Here is a 21,997-nt window from a genome sequence, read left to right on the forward strand (position 1 = left end):
GCCCCATGCTAAATGCAAAAGGTCCATCTGCAGCTGTCATCATTAGCATCTGTATATATACGCCAGCCCCATGCTGAATGCAAAAGGTCCATCTGCAGCTGTCATCATCAGCATCTGTATATATACGCCAGTCCCATGCTGGGGGCAATAGAGCCATCTGCAACAGTCGCCCTATCGCCACCCGCATGCTGCAAATGAGTACTAAAGGCACAATGGCATGTTCACCGCCTAGTAACACCCATTTCACGGACAGTGTGGTCTGCCAACAGAATGATCAATCTGCGTGCACTTACTCCATCCGCGTGCTAACGTCTGATTTGGCCCATGCACAGTGAGCTGAAGTCCACGGGAACTGTCTGCATTTTCGACTTGCCACTGTCTCAAACTCAGCCGCAGTGTGTTCTGGGTATTACAGTGGGTAATGCAAAATCCTAGTAGAATAAAACCCATTTTCCAGCAAAAACTTTTCGGACGTGTTTCCAACCCAGCTCAGACCCAGTTTACACTGCACCTTCGATCCGGGTTATTCCTGGGTCAGCCCCGTTCACACGGAACCTGGGTCTGCCATGCTAAACTTGTGAGGTCATAAAAAGTGGGAGGTAACTGCTTCAAAGCCACCAATCAGCTAATTTTAGGCATGGTTGTGCCGTTTACACTGCACCAGTACCTAGGTCCATCCCGGGTCCAACCCTGGTAGCTACCTGGGTTGAATTACTAGGAGTCTTTACCTTGGTTATTTTTCAGGGACCCTTTCCCACTGAGCCGCTACCCGGGTTATTACAGCAGTGGAAAATGGGTATATGGAAACTGCAATAAGATCCCCACATGAGTGATCTGTTCCAGTAATATATTCATGACATACATTGCACCTATATCTGCAGATAGTATTTTAATTGTGTTAATGCACTACATGACCACAACTCAGTGATTTTTTTATTATACATTCTGTACATATATTTAAGGCTATTAATTACCATTTTCATTAATATAAACCTTTTACAATAGCAGCGACCCAGTGTTCTGTTCATCATCTCACGTAAATTGCTTTTTCACCTTAATATTTTTTAAGTGTTTCAAAATATATGGTCTTTATTTATAGCTTCTCCCCTGTAGGATTTTGTTCTCCCTGGGTTAAAGAAACTCAGTGAAATTATATTTTTTAAGTTCTATATTTTTAAAGATTACATTAGGATTAGAAGGCAAAATACCATTAAGTACTGGATCTTGTTTTAGAATAATGTTGATTGATAATTCCCCTAATTTGGTGGGATGCTCTATTATACTTGGTGATAAATGCCAAATCATTTCCTAAATTCCCTTGTGTATTTCTGATTTTATTCTGACCTTTGCATCCAAGGAGATTTGTTCTATCCATTAGTGTGACTTCTTGGAGGGCCCCCTCTACCAAATTTTGGGGGTAACCTTTCTATTATTCATTTTTATAGTGTGTGTGTGTGTGGGGGGTACCCGCCTCCATTAGAATATTGTTATATTCTTTCAAATACAGTTTATCAATTAGTATACTTTGTTATCTTTCATCCTTATGTGATTTTCTGTGGATGTACAAGTATTTTTATATATCTGTATTTTCCTGCATAAGTAGATGCCTTAATGTTATCTTTTATGCAATTTCCTTTTACTGTTCCTCTTTTTACCTATTAAATGGTGATTTTTTATTAATATTGTATTTTGCTACGTGTTACGAATTTACTCTAAGATGAAGTTAGTTGTAGTGAGACTTAACGCTGCTGTTTAATTATTTTCTAATCTTTTCCTTTTTAATAGTTGGTGGCAGCCACCTTACAGCAGCTGCCTGTCATTCGAATTTTTCCATCATTCTTATTTTGCCTATCGCTGAGGTTACACAATTTAATATATTTTCTCACCTGTGTGACTTCTTTGATGTTTAACAAGATTCGCTTTCTGTATAAACCATTTCCCACAATCAGAACATGGAAATGGCTTCTCACTTGTGTGTAGTGTGTGTTGTATCTCATGATTAGTAAGATATGATTTCTTTGTAAAACCTTTCCCACACATGAAACATAGAAATGGCTTCTCACCTGTGTGACTTCTTTGATGTTTAACAAGATTCGCTTTCTGTATAAACCATTTCCCACAATCAGAACATGGAAATGGCTTCTCACTTGTGTGTAGTGTGTGTTGTATCTCATGATTAGTAAGATATGATTTCTTTGTAAAACATTTCCCACACATGAAACATAGAAATGGCTTCTCACCTGTGTGACTTCTTTGATGTTTAACAAGAGTCACTTTCTGTATAAAACATTTCCCACACTCAGAACATGGAAATGGCTTCTCCCCTGTGTGACTTCTCTGATGTGTAACAAGATTCACTTTCTGTATAAAACATTTCCCACACTCAGAACATGCAAATGGTCTCTCACCTGTGTGAGTTCTTAGATGTGTAACAAGATTCGTTTTCTGTGCAAAACATTTCCCACACTCGGAACATGGAAATTGCCTCTGACCTGTGTGAGTTCTCTGTCTAAAAAGACCTGAATTCTGTTTACTTTTTCCACACTGAGAGCATGAAAATGGCTTCTCACCCATGTGACTTCTCTCATGTTTACCTAGATTTGATTTATGTGTAAAACATTTCTTACACTCTGAATATGGAAACGGTTTCTCACCTGTGTGACTTCTCTGATGTGTAACAAGGTGTGATTTATTTGTAAAGAATTTCCCACACTCAGAACATGGAAATGGTTTCTCACCTGTGTGAGTTCTCTGATGTGTAACAAGGTGTGATTTATTTGTAAAGCATTTCCCACACTCAGAACATGGAAATGGTTTCTCACCTGTGTGAGTTCTCTTATGGTTAACAAGTGTTGATTTCCCTGTAAAACATTTCCCACACTCAAAACATGGAAATGGCTTCTCACCTGTGTGAGTTCTCTTATGGTTAACAAGATTTGATTTCCCTGTAAAACATTTCCCACACTCAAAACATGGAAATGGCTTCTCACCTGTGTGAGTTCTTTGATGTTTAACAAGAGATGATTTATGTGTAAAACATTTTCCACACTCAGAACATGGAAATGGTTTCTCACCTGTGTGAGTTCTCTGATGTGTAACAAGATTAGATTTATCTGTAAAACATTTCCCACACTCAGAACATGGAAATTGTTTCACACCTATGTGAGTTTTCTGATGTTTAACAAGACGTGATTTATCTGTAAAACATTTCCCACACTCAGAACATGGAAATGGTTTCTCACCTGTGTGAGTTCTATGATGTTTAACAAGATTAGATTTCCGTGTAAAACGTTTCCCACACTCCGAGCATGGAAATGGGCTCTCACCTGTCATAGCTGTCTGATTAGTAATAAGGTGTGTGCTCTGCGTAAAACATTTGGCATCTAGAGAACAGGGAAGTATTTTATCTACTGTATGAACTGTACCAGATGCACCAATATCTGCTCCATCAGGGGAACAATCCCCATGGTTAAAGAGATTAGAGGATATATCTGCACTGTGATGTACTGGATGTATAATTGGGGTAATGGCCTTTTCTTCTTGAGAATACCGTGTGATGTCAGTATCTTCTAGATCACCAACTGGAGATAGACGGAGATGTTCCTCGGAGGCATTGCTGCTGCTGTGTCCATCTGCTGAGAGGAAAATATGTAACATTAGCAACAGTTCCCTGTAATAAGATTAATTTTGCAAATAAACTATACTAAGATGACCAGAAATTACCATCAAATGAGTAAACTGAAGATGTTTCATGAAACAATTTATAAGCCTCTGATTGACATTTTAAAGTGGGCTGATCTGGAAAGAGCAGCCCAGAGATTTAGTCTGTAGCTCTTTTGCCCACTACGAGTGTGTATACGAGAAGAGCTGGCCGTTATCCAGACACAGTATAATACCACAGAGCCACAGCCATTTCTAGCGCAGTGGTGGGTCAGAGCTGATTAAGCAGATGCCATAACTGAACAATGATCGGGCTGGACTGGATGTCTTCTCTGCCTCCACCATACTGAACAGGACTGTACTTTCTAGCATGTGGATACTCTGCTGAAACACTGGCTATAGCTGATTCGCTGAGCCTGTACTCACCCTCCAAACTTAAAATAATTGAGGCCCAACTCCACTCTTTATTTTGATCCGTAATAATTTAAGAGAGACGCAGTGCAAACCAGCACCTGTCCCAAGGGCTTTCCCTTCATCCTCAGGTGGAGAGTGATTTGCTGTTTGGAGAAAGCACTATTTGATTGGCTGGAACGTGGCCTTATTAAGGCTTCCTGTCATCCAACCAATGATTAAGATGGGAGTCAGATCAATTTTAGGCATTTTAGAGAACTATATACACACAATATAGGGAGCACTCCAGAGACCATCATACAATACAGATGTGTGTAATATGGAAATGTTTCCTGCTCTCCTACTGCAGTTTGGATTAGGTTACATCATTACCCACATCCAGGGCAGGGCAGGCTTCCCCGCTGTTGAGCTCTTCTGTATCTGCCCATGAGCTCTGCGTTCTGCAGCACGCCCCACTCAGGCCTGCCTCTCTCTCTGGCTGCTCCACCCAGTGCAGGAACCCTCCTCTCTCTTGGTCACCAGCTTCTCCCTTCGTCATGACTGAACATACAGCCAGGCACATGCTCTCTGGTCACCTCTAGTAGCTCAAGCTCTGTGGTGTCCTCCTAGCAGAGGAGTTCCCTCTTATGGGCTTCTTATGCTGTTCTTACAGACTGCACTCCTTCCTAGATTCCACACTGCTCTCACTAGCCACCAACTGTCCTCCTGAATGTCCACCTCCTTACAGCTATTATCTCATTCTCCCTCTGCCAGAGATGTAATCTGTTGCAGCACCATTACAGAATCCCAGCTTCGGCATGCCCTAAGTTCCAGTGCTCTAGTGTGTCCTCAGAAACTCTGTAATTTTTGTGAACAAGTCCCCTGCCTTCATTTTCATGTCAAAGATGCAAAATATTGCAGATGTGCCAACAAAGAGCTGTACCCAGGCATTGATTCCAACATTCTGCCCTGCAAATTGTAAATGGGCCCTCCAGTGTTCAGCAACCTACCAGAAAAAGTCCTAGAGGTCACACAAAATGTGGTAGCCAAGATGTAAGAGAACGAATAATGCCACATGTGGTAGAGCACAGGGAGGAGTAATGGGTAAGATTACACAATGTGATGGAAACACCATGATGTTTTCCTCTGTACTAATGTATGAGATACACCAGAGACTGTGGGGAGGAGACTGGTCAGATCTCTGGGCTGGTAACACACAGTGACATGATGTGAGGAGGAGAGCAGGAGTATAATAGGGGCTGATGGCTCCTGATGTATGAGATACACCATAGAGAGTGTGGGGAGGAGACTGGTCAGATCTCTGGGCTGGTAACACACAAGGACATGATGTGATGAGAGCAGGAGTATAATAGGGGCTGATGGCTCCTGACTTCCCCACTGGCCAGATATATTTCCTTCATTAATCTGTAGTGACAGAGGAGGGTGTAGGATAAGAGATTGTTGTAGTGACTGAGCAAGGAGAATATGTAACTCTATTCTGTAATTAGTGCTTATTACTCACCTGTGGTGAAATCTGTAGGGATTTCCTCCTCCTTACACTGCTGATCAACCCTCACATACGTCTCTTCTTCTTCTTCTGTATCTTCTGCCTTATCAGTAACATACGAGTCTTCTTCTCCCTCTATATCTTCTGCCTTCATATCAGTCACATACGTCTCTTCTTCTCCCTCTATATCTTCTGTCTTCATATCAGTTCCATACGTCTCTTCTCCCTCTATATCTTCTGTCTTCATATCAGTTCCATACGTCTCTTCTCCCTCTATATCTTCTGTCTTCATATCAGTTCCATACGTCTCTTCTCCCTCTATATCTTCTGTCTTCATATCAGTTCCATACGTCTCTTCTCCCTCTATATCTTCTGTCTTTATATCAGTCACATACGTCTCTTCTTCTCCCTCTATATCTTCTGTCTTCATATCAGTTCCATACGTCTCTTCTGCCTCTATATCTTCTGTCTTTATATCAGTCACATACGTCTCTTCTTCTCCCTCTATATCTTCTGTCTTCATATCAGTCACATACGTCTCTTCTTCTTCTAGATCTTCTACCTTAATATTAGTCAAATCTTTACTCTAAATGACAAATATAAAAAAAATTTGCTTTAATAATTACGGATTTCATTTATTCTGATTAACCTGTAGATTAAAGCATTACACACACACAGCTTCTGTACAGGTCATATAGTGCAATGGTATCTCCTTGCAGTTCAATTGTGTTATATGTACCCCTGATATTTGCAAAGCAATACATCTTACTATTAGATAAATATTTAGGTGCAGTTATATATAAAAGCAATCAATGTACAATAAACAACAGTAAAATAAATAACACTATAGAACTAATTGCTCCATATATATTTTTCTCGGCGCCGCAGTGTAAAAGGGGTTTGCCCCGGGTTGGAAACGTGTTCCAAATCCCGGGTCAGACCCGGGGATTTTGGTGTAAAAGGGGTATTATTAACATGTGTAAATTTACAATAAAACTGTAGTGCACATCTGCTTTCTTATACAGGGATAGAGGTTTTTATTTTGTTATCAGAGTCCTGCTGTAATGCATGGCGTTAGAGATCTTAAGGGCATCCCCTGTGATTTATTATCACCTCGATATCCTGCACCAGTCCAACCATTACAGAACATTTTTAAGTACCCCTGAAAATCTCAGGGAGTACACCAAGTTGAGAATGGCTGACAAAAGTAAAAAAATACTTTGGTACCTTGGTATTTGGTGAAACCCCCAATCCCACCTACCTGATCCTCCTGTGGGACACTGTGATTCTCCTCTGTATCATCCTGGGAATAAAGAGGATGGGGACATCTCTCTGGGGTATTCCTGTTACTGGCTCCATCTGTAGGAGACACACAGTGACTGATTACACTGTATATATGTGATTATCAGATGATGTGTATATAGGTGACCCCATAGCTGCTCTCTCCATTACAATAAATGACAGTCTACTCTTACCCAGTGATGTGAGGGGCCGGTGATTCTCCATCATCACGTCCTTGTACAGACCCCTGTGTCCTTCTATGTACTCTGCATAGAGAAATGAACAGTGACGTCCTCACTGTCTATTGTGTCTCTCTTGTATCAGTGGGTGAGGTGGAGGCACCGTGATGGAGGCACAGAAGTGGGGTGTCAGAAAGTCACCAGGTGTCTTCTTCTTCACTGTTGAATATTGAAAAGATATATATATAAGAACACAGATAGAGGGTGGCACAGAGATTTGAGAAAGTACACAGGGGTACAGGTGTTGATACATGAGGGGATAACAGGGGGCACAGGGATGGGAGAGGAGCAAATAACATGGAGCACAGGGGTTGGAGGAGATAACAGGGGCACAGGGATGGGAAAGGAGGAAATAACATGGAGCACAGGGGTTGGAGGAGATAACAGGGGGCACAGGGATGGGAGAGGAGGAAATAACACGGAGCACAGGGGTGGGAGGGGATAACAGGGGGCACAGGGGTGGGAAGGGATAACAGGGGGCACAGGGGTGGGGGGATAACAGGGTTGGGGAGAGTGGTTAACATAATGGTAAAGCTTATTTCCCCTTCATGCTAAGCACCGGGAAGTGACCTGGCAGTGAGGGCGTAAATGTGATTCCATGCCCATAAAGGCACAAGATTATATTCCCCGTCTATGTCCAGGTAGATAGTAGGGAATGGTTGGCTGTATTTCCACTTCACGCTAGGGACCTGGAAGTGACGTGAGTGAGGGCGGAAGTGCAGTTCCTGCCCATGACAGCCAGCTAAAGAGGTACATTGTCCCCACTTACACAAATTTGTTGTCCGCTTGCCATGCTTTGGGCACGGTGGCTCGCTACGTTCGCCACATGGTTATATTCCCCCTCTGTGCCCACTTGGATGGCAGGGAATGACCCTGGCCACTGGCTGATGACGTCAGGGTCCTCTCGGTGAAGGGGATTTACACATTACCAGTAGGGAATGACGTTGTACAGCAGCTGATGACGTCAGGGTCCACTCTGTGAAGGGAATCTAAACACTACCATAACCATAAACCGCAAGGGTGGGGGGCAGGGGATAACAGGGGGCTGGGAGAGAGTACACAGGGGAGCAGGGGTATAAGGACCAGGCTGCTGTCAGACACAGCGATGTCTCCTAGTCACAGTCACCCGGGAGCAGGAGACGGAGATCGGGGGGGAAGGAACGCAGAGACCACACATCCGGTGCAGTGCGGAAGTCGGTCGGTGGAACGCACAGGCCGGAAGTCGTATGGAACGCACAGGCCGGAAGTCTAGTGTGTAACGTCCAGTGGGTGAGAGCGAGGGGACCGGGCCTGGGAGCCTCTGGAGTGAGTAGTCCGCACGGGGAGAGGGACAGAGATACAGTGATGCACTTACAGCTGGGATAGAGCAGGTACATGGCTGCTGCTGCCTCATGTCACCATTATCCTCCACCATGGGGCTATGGAGGAGGGATTTGGGGCTGTGATCCGATCTCATGACCTAGGACTGACCCCTCCTGGCTTCTCACCCGATGTCCTCATGCACACCTACCACCGTCCCTGTGGCTGCCCACCTACCATCCTTCCAATGGCCACCAAATAGTGCCCACCTACCATCCTCCTATTGCCCACCCCATAGTGCCCATCTACCACCGTTCCAATGCCCACCTATCACCCTCCCAGTGCCCACCCCATAGTGTCCATCTACCATCCTTCCAATGCCCACCCCATAGTGCCCATCTACCACCCTTCCAATGCCCACCCCATAGTGCCCATCTACCACCTCCAATGCCCACGCCATAGTGCTTATCTACCACCCTCCTAAAGCCCAACTCATAATTCCAACCTATCACTCTCCCATTGCCCAGTCCATAGTGCCCATCTACCACCCTCCCAGTGCCCACCTATCACCTTCCCAATACCCACATCATAGTGCCCACCTGCCACCATCCCAATGCTCAATCCATAGTGCTTATCTACCACCCTCCTAATGCCCACCACATAGTGCCCATCTACCATCCTCCCAATGCCCGCCCCATAGTGCTTATCTACCACCATCCTAATGCCCACCTCATAATTCCCATCTATAACTCTCCATAGTGCCCATCTACCATCCTTCCAGTGCCCACCCCATGGTGCCCATCTACCACCCTGCCAAATAGACAGAAAACCAACATACCAATTTCAGGGCTTTAATGTGCTTTTGTCAGGAATACAATGACGACACAGACATGCACACCCTAGATAACACCAGCATCCTGTTGGTATGTACGCCATTTTGTTCTGCTCAGCGCTGTGTATGGCGGTCACTGGAAATGACATCAGCAAATTTCTCCCATCACTGTGATGATAAACTATTTGTTAAACATGTAACTAGAAAATACAACACTGACATTAATTACAGAAGGCAGTTTAGCCCCAAGGAATCATTTGAAAGCCTTAGTGCTGCTCTAATTGTCGATCAATAATCATGTGTTCTTTACATCTAATGTCATTTGCCCATGTGGGTGACATCAGTCCTCGTCATGGAGTTTTCGACCATTTTTCCTTCTGCGGTAACAGGACACCAGGTCCGGGTTATGCAGGAGCTGTGACTCCGGATTGGAAGTAATGGTGGGCCGAAGCTTTTTGGCTGACATTGTGAAGACTACTGTAGAATGACTGAACATAATCACCCGTGGTAACTTTTATTTCTGAATGCTTGTTTAATGCCCGTCCAAAAGCTCAAGAGATCATCTATGTATCTAAAGTATGTAATTACAATAGATACATTGTGACATTTAAAAAAAATAACCAACACATTGATTTACTTAGTTACTCCATTGTGTTCTGCTCTCCCCCTGTGGTTCGAGGTTATGGGTAGACATAGAGGCCAAGGCCTCTGACCTATTGTCTCCATCACTGTCTCCATCACTGTCTCCTGCCCTGACCAGCCTCCTTCCAACCCCGGCCTTCTCCATGTCTCTAATATGTCCAATACATATAACCTAAAATCTTCCTCTGGACCCCTCTATGAAATAATTTCCCCTAGGCTTGAACACCTTGGCTTTATCTATTTGTTTGGACCCATCATAATGTTCTATTTATTATGCCGGATACACACTAGACCAGGGATTCTCAAACTCGGTCCTTAGGACCCCACACAGGTCATGTTTTCCAGGTCACCCAGCAGGTGCACAGGTGTAGTCATTACTTACTGACCCATTTTAAAAGATCCACAGGTTGAGCTAATTATTTCACTTGTGATTCTGTGAGGAGATCTGGAAAACAAGCACTGCTTGGGGGCCCGAGGACCGAGTTTGAGAACCTGTGCACTAGACGTATGTCGTTTATCCGGCACATCGTCTAGTATGTACCCGCTGTGACACTGATGATGCACGCTCCAGCGCATTGACAACGACATACTCCATCGGGCGTGCAGGCAAGTTCGGCGGGCAATCTCAGCGGGAATGCAGCATTGCCCCAGCCGTCGTTTCGGCGCTGCTAGCATCGGATCGGCAAGTGTGTCTATGCACTTGCCGATGCCGGCATCCCCGCCGGGTAGCGTCGCTTGCGAGGTCGGACACACTAGACATCGTCTAATGCGTAACGGCCTTTACTGACTTCTCCCCTCTGCTCTGTTTTTTTCACCTTTGACAACGTGCAAATGAGATTTGGTATCCCCCATTCATGTTCCTATCAGTACCTTCAACTAAGACACACTTCTAATTCTTTGCAAAGACATATACCTGGCCAGCACAAGTTCCCCTAGTCCCAACGTTCTTCATATAAAGGTCTACATTCCGCTCTAGACCAACCTACAGTGAAGCAGGGATCCTGGTGGTGAAGGTTTGTTGAACAGTCTCTGCCATAGACTAACACCATTCATGCTGCACCTAGATTCTCAGTGTCTTTCTTCTACTCCACAATATTCTAGATAAATGGAAGCTATAATCACCAGGCGGTGGTATTCTCAACAGATCACAGGTCAGTCACCGCTGCCTGGCCAGACTACAGGGGGTGATCCTCAATCACTGCTGCCTTATTGCTCACTGTAGCTATATATCACATCTGAAATTTTGCCCTTCAAAATTGAAATATGTTGTCCTCACTGATCAGCACCCTACGCCTAAAGTGAACACTACCGTGGCCTGACTACAGGGGGCGATCGTCAGTCACTGCTGGCTAATGTGTCTCTGGGTGATGACTGTATCATTGTGTGTGTCAGGTTCCTATAAGGTGTGAGGACGTCACTGTCTGTTTCTCCATGGAGGAGTTGGAGTATATAGAAGGACACAGGGGTCTGTACAAGGACGTGATGATGGAGAATCACCGGCCCCTCACATCACTGGGTAAGCGGAGACATTGATGTATGGTAGTAGGGACAGCTGTGTTGAAGGCCACCTATATACAGACATCATCTTTCATCCATATTGGGGGACACTGCTGTAGCTTGGAGTATAGAGGGCACTAGGGCTGGAGCAGGGCACAACTACACTACAGACTTATTGTTCTCTGACTCTATGCCCACCCCAGGAAGTATTTCACTTTTTATCCCATGGCGTAGGGCACTGATTTTCTTCATTGTAGGATTTTTCTATTTATTCACTGCTCAACTTCATGTCTGCACTGAGATCGCAGTCTCTGGCTCTGATAGATGCCACTCAGTTTAGTTCACTTGTAGGGCCGGTTCTAGACCTTGTGGCGCTCAGGGCGAAAGTCTCCTTTGGTGCCCCCATACCTGAAAGAGGGACAGGAAAAGTATATATAGGGGCGTGGCTTAATGGGAAAGGGGCGTGGCCACAGAATAGTCACAATTCATATTACACCACACAGTAGTGTCCATCATTCACATTACACCACACGGTAGTGTCCGTCATTCACATTACACCACACGGTAGTGTCCGTCATTCACATTACACCACACGGTAGTGTCCGTCATTCACATTACACCACACGGTAGTGTCCGTCATTCACATTACACCACACGGTAGTGTCCGTCATTCACATTACACCACACAGTAGTACTCCTTATACACATTACACCACACAGTAATACTCCTTATACACATTTCTCCACACAGTAGTACTCCTTATACACATTACACCACACAGTAGTACTCTTTACACACATTACACCACACAGTAATACTCCTTATACACATTACACCACACAGTAATATTCCTTATACACATTACACCACACAGTAGTACTCTTTACACACATTACACCACACAGTAGTACTCCTTATACACATTACACCACACAGTAGTACTCTTTACCCACATTACACCACACAGTAGTACTCCTTATACACATTACACCGCACAGTAGTTCTCCTTTTACACATTACACCACACAGTAGTGTCTGTTATTCACATTACACCACACAGTAGTACTCCTTACACAAATTACACCACACAGTAATACTCCTTACACACATTACACCACACAGTAGTGCTCCTTATACACATTACACCACCCAGTAGTGCTCCTTACACACATTACACCACCCAGTAGTTCTCCTTATACACATTACACCACACAGTAGTGTCCGTTATTCACATTACACCACACAGTAGTACTCCTTATACACATTACACCACACAGTAGTGTCCGTTATTCACATTACACCACACAGTAGTGTCCGTTATTCACATTACACCACACAGTAATACTCCTTATACACATTACACCACACAGTAGTTCTCCTTATACACATTACACCACCCAGTAGTTCTCCTTATACACATTACACCACACAGTAGTGTCCGTTATTCACATTACACCACACAGTAGTTACACACATTACACCACCCAGTAGTTCTCCTTACACACATTACACCACACAGTAGTTCTCCTTATACACATTACACCACACAGTAGTGTCCGTTATTCACATTACACCACACAGTAGTTACACACATTACACCACCCAATAGTTCTCCTTATACACATTACACCACACAGTAGTGTCCGTTATTCACATTACACCACACAGTAATACTCCTTACACACATTACAGCACACAGTAGTGCTCCGTACACACATTACACCACACAGTAATACTCCTTATACACATTACACCACCCAGTAGTGCTCCTTACACACATTACACCACCCAGTAGTGCTCCTTACACACATTACAACACCCAGTAGTACTCCTTATACACATTACACCACAAAGTAGTGTCCGTTATTCACATTACACCACACAGTAATACTCCTTATACACATTACACCACACAGTAGTTCTCCTTATACACATTACACCACCCAGTAGTTCTCCTTACACACATTACACCACACAGTAGTGTCCGTTATTCACATTACACCACACAGTAGTTACACACATTACACCACCCAGTAGTTCTCCTTATACACATTACACCACACAGTAGTGTCCGTTATTCACATTACACCACACAGTAGTACTCCTTACACACATTACACCACACAGTAGTACTCCTTACACACATTACACCACACAGTAATACTCCTTACACACATTACACCACCCAGTAGTGCTCCTTACACACATTACACCACCCAGTAGTGCTCCTTACACACATTACACCACCCAGTAGTTCTCCTTATACACATTACACCACACAGTAGTGTCCGTTATTCACATTACACCACACAGTAGTACTCCTTATACACATTACACCACAAAGTAGTGTCCGTTATTCACATTACACCACACAGTAATACTCCTTATACACATTACACCACACAGTAGTTCTCCTTATACACATTACACCACCCAGTAGTACTCCTTATACACATTACACTACCCAGTAGTACTCCTTATACACATTACACCACCCAGTAGTACTCCTTATACACATTACACCACACAGTAGTTCTCCTTATACACATTACACCACCCAGTAGTTCTCCTTATACACATTACACCACAGTAGAGCCCCTTATACACATTATGCTGTGGGGGGAGCGCACAGGGCAAGCAGCTGCAGCGCTGCCCGCCATAATGTATATTAGCAGCGGTATTTCCGTCAGGGAAAGAGCTGGGCGCACCGCTACTTTTATATATTGCAGCGGCCAGTGGGCGGTAGACAGTCAGTGACGGTGGTGCATACACAGGTGGATTGCAGCATCCCCAGAACGCTGTATATGCTGGGAAATGTTGTCCTCCATGTTATAACACTTAAATATAAACCTCGCCCCCCCACTGCGCTCCCCTTCCCCTATCCACATCCCACACACTGCGCTCCCCTTCCCCTATCCACATCCCACACACTACGCTCTTCTTCCCCTATCCACATCCCACACACTGCGCTCCCCTTCCCCTATCCACATCCCACACACTGCGCCATTCTTCCACTATCCACATCCCACACACTGCGCCCTTCTTCCCCTATCCACATCCCACACACTGCGCTCTTCTACCCCTATCCACATCCCACACACTGCGCTCCCCTTCCTCTATCCACATCCCACACACTGCGCTCCCCTTCCCCTATCCACATCCCACACACTGCGCTCCACTTCCCCTATCCACATCCCACACACTGCGCTCTTCTTCCCCTATCTACATCCCACACACTGCGCTCCCCTTTCCCTATCCACATCCCACACACTGCTCTCCCCTTCCCCTATCCACATCCCACACACTGCGCTCTCCTTCCCCTATCCACATCCCACACACTGTGCTCTCCTTCCTTTATCCACATCCCACACACTGCGCTCCACTTCCCCTATCCACATCCCACACACTGCGCTCCCCTTCCCCTATCCACATCCCACACACTGCGCCCTTCTTCCCCTATCCACATCCCACACACTGCGCTCTTCTTCCCCTATCCACATCCCACACACTGCGCCCTTCTTCCCCTATCCACATCCCACACACTGCGCTCTTCTTCCCCTATCCACATCCCACACACTGCGCCCTTCTTCCCCTATCCACATCCCACACACTGCGCTCTTCTTCCCCTATCCACATCCCACACACTGCGCCCTTCTTCTCCTATCCACATCCCACACACTGCGCCCTTCTTCTCCTATCCACATCCCACACACTGCGCTCTTCCCCTATCCACATCCCACACACTGCGCTCCCCTTCCCCTATCCACATCCCACACACTGCGCTCTTCCCCTATCCACATCCCACACACTGCGCTCTTCCCCTATCCACATCCCACACACTGCGCTCTTCCCCTATCCACATCCCACACACTGCACTCTTCCCCTATCCACATCCCACACACTGTGCTCTTCTTCCCCTATCCACATCCCACTCTGCGCTCCCCTTCCCCTATCCACATCCCACACATTGCTCCCCTTCCCCTATCCACATACCACACACTGCGCTCCCCTTCCCCTATCCACATCCCACACACTGCGCTCTTCTTCTCCTATCCACATCCCACACACTGCTCTCCCCTTCTCCTATCCACATCCCACACACTGCGCTCTTCCCCTATCCACATCCCACACACTGCGCTCCCCTTCCCCTATCCACATCCCACACACTGCGCTCTTCCCCTATCCACATCCCACACACTGCGCTCTTCCCCTATCCACATCCCACACACTGCGCTTTCCCCCTATCCACATCCCACACACTGCGCTCTTCCCCTATCCACATCCCACACACTGCGCTCCCCTTCCCCTATCCACATCCCACACACTGCGCCCTTCTTCCCCTATCCACATCCCACACACTGCGCCCTTCTTCCCTTATCCACATCCCACACACTGCTCTCCCCTTCCCCTATCCACATCCCACACACTGCGCTCTTCCCCTATCCACATCCCACACACTGCGCTCCAGTTCCCCTATCCACATCCCACACACTGCGCTCTTCTTCCCCTATCCACATCCCACACACTGCGCTCCCCTTCCCCTATCCACATCCCACACACTGCGCTCTTCTTCCCCTATCCACATCCCACACACTGCGCCCTTCTTCCCTTATCCACATCCCACACACTGCGCTCCCCTTCCCCTATCCACATCCCACACACTGCGCTCCCCTTCCCCTATCCACATCCCACACACTGCGCTCCCCTTCCCCTATCCACATCCCACACAGTGCGCTCCCCCTCCCCTATCCACATTCCACACACAGTGCTCCCCTTCCCCTATCCACATCCCGCACATGGCTCCCCTTCCCCCTTCCTCATCCCACACACTGCGCTCTTCTTCCCTTATCCACATCCCACACACTGCGCTCCCCTTCCCCTATCCACATTCCACACACTGCGCCATTCTTCCACTATCCACATCCCACACACTGTGCTCTTCTTCCCCTATCCACATCCCACACACTGCGCTCTTCTTCCCCTATCCACATCCCACACACTGCGCTCTTCTTCCCCTATCCACATCCCACACACTGCGCTCCACTTCCCCTATCCACATCCCACACACTGCTCTCCCCTTCCCCTATCCACATCCCACACACTGCGCTCTCCTTCCCCTATCCACATCCCATACACTGCGCTCCACTTCCCCTATCCACATCCCACACACTGCGCTCCCCTTCCCCTATCCACATCCCACACACTGCGCTCCCCTTCCCCTATCCACATCCCACACACTGCGCTCCCCTTCCCCTATCCACATCCCACACACTGCTCTCTTCTTCTCCTATCCACATCCCACACACTGCGCCCTTCTTCCCCTATCCACATCCCACACTCTGCGCTCTTCTTCCCCTATCCACATCCCACACACTGCGCCCTTCTTCCCCTATCCACATCCCACACACTGCGCTCCCATTCCCCTATCCACATCCCACACATTGCTCCCCTTCCCCTATACACATACCACACACTGCGCTCTTCTTCCCCTATCCACATCCCACACACTGCGCTCCCCTTCCCCTATCCACATCCCACACACTGCGCTCTTCTTCCCCTATCCACATCCCACTCACTGCGCCCTTCTTCCCCTATCCACATCCCACACACTGCGCTCCCCTTCCCCTATCCACATCCCACACACTGCGCTCTTCCCCTATCCACATCCCACACACTGCGCTCTTCCCCTATCCACATCCCACACACTGCGCTCTTCTTCCCCTATCCACATCCCACACACTGCGCTCTTCTTCCCCTATCCACATCCCACACACTGCGCTCCCCTATCCACATCCCACACACTGTGCTCTTCTTCCCCTATCCACATCCCACACACTGCGCTCCCCTTTCACCAATCCACATCCCACACACTGCGCTCCACTTCCCCTATCCACATCCCACACACTGCGCTCTTCTTCCCTTATCCACATCCCACACACTGCGCTCTTCTTCCCCTTTCCACATCCCACACACTGCGCCCTTCTTCCCCTATCCACATCCCACACACTGCGCTCTTCTTCCCCTATCCACATCCCACACACTGCGCTCTTCTTCCCCTATCCACATCCCACACACTGCGCCCTTCTTCCCCTATCCACATCCCACACACTGCTCTCCCCTTCCCCTATCCACATCCCACACACTGCGCTCTTCTTCTCCTATCCACATCCCACACACTGCTCTCCCCTTCCCCTATCCACATCCCACACACTGCGCTCTTCCCCTATCCACATCCCACACACTGCGCTCCCCTTCCCCTATCCACATCCCACACACTGCGCCCTTCTTCCCCTATCCACATCCCACACACTGCGCTCTTCTTCCCCTATCCACATCCCACACTCTGCGCTCCCCTTCCCCTATCCACATCCCACACACTGCGCTCCCCTTCCCCTATCCACATCCCACACTCTGCGCTCCCCTTCCCCTATCCACATCCCACACACTGCGCTCTTCTTCCCCTATATACATCCCACACACTGCTCTCCTCTTCCCCTATACACATCCCACACACTGCTCTCCCCTTCCCCTATCCACATCCCACACACTGCGCTCCCCTTCCCCTATCCACATCCCACACACTGCGCACTTCTTCCCCTATCCACATCCCACACACTGCGCTCCCCTTCCCCTATCCACATCCCACACACTACGCTCTTCTTCCCCTATCCACATCCCACACACTGCGCTCTTCTTCCCCTATCCACATCCCACACATTGCTCCCCTTCCCCTATCCACATCCCACACATTGCTCCCCTTCCCCTATCCACATCCCACACACTGCTCTCCCCTTCCCCTATCCACATCCCACACACTGCGCTCTTCTTCTCCTATCCACATCCCCCACACCGCGCTCCCCTTCCCCTATCCACATCTCACACACTGCCCTCCCCTTCCTTTATCCACATCCCACACACTGCGCCCTTCTTCCACTATCCACATCCCACACACTGCGCCCCCCTTCCACTATCCACATCCCACACACTGCTCTCCCCTTCCCCTATCCACATCCCACACACTGCTCTCCACTTCCCCTATCCACATCCCACACACTGCTCTCCCCTTCCCCTATCCACATCCCACACATTGCTCTCCCCTTCCCCTATCCACATCCCACACACTGCTCTCCCCTTCCCCTATCCACATCCCACACACTGTGCTCTTCTTCCCCTATCCACATCCCACACACTGCGCCCTTCTTCCACTATCCACATCCCACACACTGCTCTCCCCTTACCCTATCCACATCCCACACATTGCTCCCCTTCCCCTATCCACATCCCACACACTGCTCTCCCCTTCCCCTATCCACATCCCACACACTGTGCTCTTCTTCCCCTATCCACTTCCCACACACTGCGCTCCCCTTTCACCAATCCACATCCCACACACTGCGCTCCACTTCCCCTATCCACATCCCACACACTGCTCTCCCCTTTCACCAATCCACATCCCACACACTGCGCTCCACTTCCCCTATCCACATCCCACACACTGCGCTCTTCCACTATCCACATCCCACACACTGCTCTCCCCTTTCACCAATCCACATCCCACACACTGCGCCCTTCTTCCCCTATCCACATCCCACACACTGCTCTCCCCTTCCCCTATCCACATCCCCCACACCGCGCTCCCCTTCCCCTATCCACATCCCACACACTGCGCCCTTCTTCCCCTATCCACATCCCACACACTGCTCTCCCCTTCCCCTATCCACATCCCCCACACTGCGCTCCCCTTCCCCTATCCACATCCCACACACTGCGCTCTTCTTCCACTATCCACATCCCACACACTGCGCCCTTCTTCCCCTATCCACATCCCACGCACTGCGCTCCCCTTCCCCTATCCACATCCCACACACTGCGCTCTCCTTCCCCTATCCACATCCCACACACTGCGCTCCCCTTCCCCTATCCACATTCCACACACTGCGCTCCCCTTCCCCTATCCACATCCCACACACTGCGCCCTTCTTCCCCTATCCACATCCCACACACTGCACTCTCTTCCCTTATCCACATCCCACGCACTGCGCTCTCCTTCCCCCATCCACATCCCACACATGGCATCCCTTCCCCCTTGTGTTCCCATTCCCCTCCTCCTCCTAATACCACAGTATGAAGTGACCTAACCTCACATCCTCCGGAGGCCATGGCTCCCCTTACTGCAGTGCGTTTAACTTCCATACTGAGTGTAGGGTAGAAAAAAAACTACCCTTTTTTGTGCCGGGCCATGTGATCCCGACCCCTACCCTCAGTGCCTGATTTACTGCAGTGTAGCAGCGCAAGCACAGGGGTGCCCGGCCATAATCAGTGTATTGAGCACACTTCCTGTCAGGGAGGAGGGGAGGGAGCAGCTAGAGCTGGGTCTGAGGTAGGGGGTTTCCGGGGCCGGGATCACATGCCGCCAATACTGTGATTAAAAGAAAAATTTAATGGGGGCTCGGCGGCGCCCTCCAGGGGACGGTGCTTTGGGCGACTGCCCTGTTAGCCTGCCCCTAGAACCCTCCCTGTTCATTTGGATAACAGAAAGGACCCGGGACCGACCGGATGCGACTAGGACCTACCGCTGCCGCCAATACTGTGATTTAAAAAAAAAAAAAAAAAACAATGGGGGCTCAGCGGCGCCCTCCAGGGGACGGCGCTCCGGGCGACTGCCCCATTAGCCCGCCCCTAGAACCCTCCCTGTTCACTTGGATAACAGGATGGACCAGGGACCAACGGCACTTTTGGAAAGTGCTCACGGAGCTTCGTCAGAGTTTATTCTCAGCTGTCCCAGTCACCCCTTCATGCATAGCGAGGATGGGACTCTCGGAGCCGTGGGAATTTGGTAGATCTTACCAAGATTTCCTTTCCTTGGAGAGAATGCTGAATGTTTCCAGTAGACCTCATAGATGCCAGGGGTCCTCTCAGGTTCCCCTTTTGGGTGATTCAGACTCTGTCCCCTCCTTTCAGAAAGAGGGTGAGGCCCTAGGAGACTTTGACATTGATGATTTCATTATTTCTGGTTAAACACGTTTTAAACTTACAGGAACCTTCACAAACTTTCATATTAAAAAAACAAAACTAATTTCATTTTTTGCCACAGCTTTCAAAACTGCTGGAACAAAGCCTGATGGGCACCTTGTTATTCAGCACACTGTCCGTATTAACTGTCCCGTGCCTGAAGCGGGCATGGTACACTGGTACACTGGAGACTCCACCTAAAGTTAATGTTTCCATTGTCCTCTGCTTGAAGGCTGAAACATCCCGATGACAAATGCTGCTACTTTTAAAGATAACACCCGGACAGAAAATAAGGCTTTTGTCTAATGGAATAACATCCCAGCGATGGGCTAAGTTGCTTCCCTTGATACAGTAGATCACACCAGTGAAGCATTGGAATCCTTGGTTGACGCTGTTCTTGATGCGGGCCTGGGTTTTTCCAAGTGTTCCTTGTAAGTGGATTCAGAGTTCAAAAAGACCCTGGAGGTGTTACGGTTTGTTGGCTAAGTGTTTTTTTTTTGTGCTGGAACTGAAGCAAATGTCCTTGCAAGTCACGGGTGGAGGGGGCAGCAAATTCCTTCCTGTAAATACACCTGAACTCTAAAGGTGAAAACTTCAGTAATTTTGACAGTCAGGTAGGGAGAAAGGTTCCTTTGCAGGGGGACAAAGCTCTTCTTTCTCACAGAGGAAGACAAATGTGTTCAGGCAAGCGCCAAGGATCCAGCTCCACAGGTAAACCATCTGCATTACGTGACATCACCCCATCCAGTCTCTCCCACGATAGGGGCCCTACTGCTGCTCTTCTGACATGATTGCGTCAAGTCTTCTGGGAATGCTCGGTCAATGGTACAAAGTATGGACCTCGCAGGTCCAATCCCCTCTCACATTTAGGCACTCCAATTCCAGGAGACCCAGTCAACAATGCAGCCCTCTTGGGGTCATCAAGTCTCTTAAAACAGTGGGGGTCTTAGGGATTTTCAGACAAATCTTAAATCTAACCCTACTTCTATGAATGGCCAAATTTTGGATGAGGTCCAACTATGGATGGAGTTCTATAAATTATATAGAACAGTGAGAGTTCCTAATGGAAGTTTTTCATAGAGAAGGTCCATCGCAGCCTTCCCATTTTTGGGGAGTTACAATTAAGTTTCATTTCCAAGCATGTCCTTTCAACTTGGCCACTCAAAATATTTAACAGGATGATGGATGTCATGGCAGCACTTTTATGATCCAATGGGGCGACAGTAATTTCATACCTTTTTTATTTGTGAACATTTACTTGTATAACTCCAGCATATTCCGTTTCGCTTTACAGTTGATGATTTCCTGGTCAAACGGAGATAGGCTGGTTTTTCTTTTAGGTCACCTGAACCTTGCAACAGCGACCCTGGAGTAATGTGGTAGGATAATCAATTACCAAAAGTCTAGTCTGATTCTGGGTCTCCTGTTATACCTCTTTTATATCAGTATGCTGGGTCACACCCGGGATTTTGTTCACACGCCCATCTCGGGTGCGACCAAGCTGAGACCCCTTTCAGACCGGCGGCCCGACCCAGCACTAATGCCATGTTGATGATGTCACCGCCATTATGTGGTGAGCTGGCGCTTGGAGAGGATCTCCTCTCCAAATGACAGCTCTTCCTATGCAGTGGTTGACC

The 21,997-nt window shown here is 47.9% G+C and overlaps 2 protein-coding genes across 4 annotated transcripts in view; one reads left to right on the top strand and one right to left on the bottom strand.

The window, feature by feature from the left end:
* Positions 1 to 893: 893 nt before the first annotated feature.
* On the bottom strand, positions 894 to 8,281 carry LOC148505658 (uncharacterized). Of its 3 annotated transcripts, none has more exons than XM_088447907.1 (5): positions 8,204 to 8,281; positions 7,033 to 7,236; positions 6,819 to 6,916; positions 5,573 to 6,143; positions 894 to 3,635 (listed from the first exon to the last, which is right to left on the bottom strand). In XM_088447907.1, exons 2-5 carry the CDS (start codon positions 7,064 to 7,066, stop codon positions 1,870 to 1,872), a joined length of 2,469 nt encoding a protein of 822 aa, XP_088304033.1. In that variant the 5' UTR covers positions 7,067 to 7,236; positions 8,204 to 8,281; the 3' UTR covers positions 894 to 1,869. The 3 variants fall into 3 exon arrangements, with proteins under 3 accessions (XP_088304033.1, XP_088304034.1, XP_088304032.1); XM_088447908.1 differs by having other exon boundaries at positions 894 to 3,632; positions 7,847 to 8,242; XM_088447906.1 differs by having other exon boundaries at positions 7,847 to 8,242.
* A 1,366-nt stretch (positions 8,282 to 9,647) lies between these two features.
* Positions 9,648 to 21,997, top strand: part of LOC148505659 (uncharacterized) — a 285,850-nt gene continuing 273,500 nt past the window's right edge. Inside the window, exons 1-2 of the mRNA XM_088447900.1 lie at positions 9,648 to 9,715; positions 11,243 to 11,366. The gene's annotated coding sequence lies outside the window, so the exon portion shown is untranslated. The remainder of the gene's footprint in view (positions 9,716 to 11,242; positions 11,367 to 21,997) is intronic.

The sequence above is a fragment of the Taudactylus pleione genome, unplaced genomic scaffold (genome assembly GCF_031769625.1).
Source record: "Taudactylus pleione unplaced genomic scaffold, aTauple2 ptg000445l, whole genome shotgun sequence".
NCBI lineage: Eukaryota > Metazoa > Chordata > Amphibia > Anura > Myobatrachidae > Taudactylus > Taudactylus pleione.

Coding starts and splice junctions, on each gene's coding strand:
- LOC148505658 (XM_088447907.1), bottom strand. CDS start 7,066: ATGATGGAGAATCACCGGCCCCTCACATCACTGG. Junction 6,144..6,818: donor GTGTCCCACAGGAGGATCAG/GTAGGTGGGATT, acceptor TTTGTCATTTAG/AGTAAAGATTTGACTAATAT. Junction 3,636..5,572: donor CCCTACAGATTTCACCACAG/GTGAGTAATAAG, acceptor TTTTCCTCTCAG/CAGATGGACACAGCAGCAGC.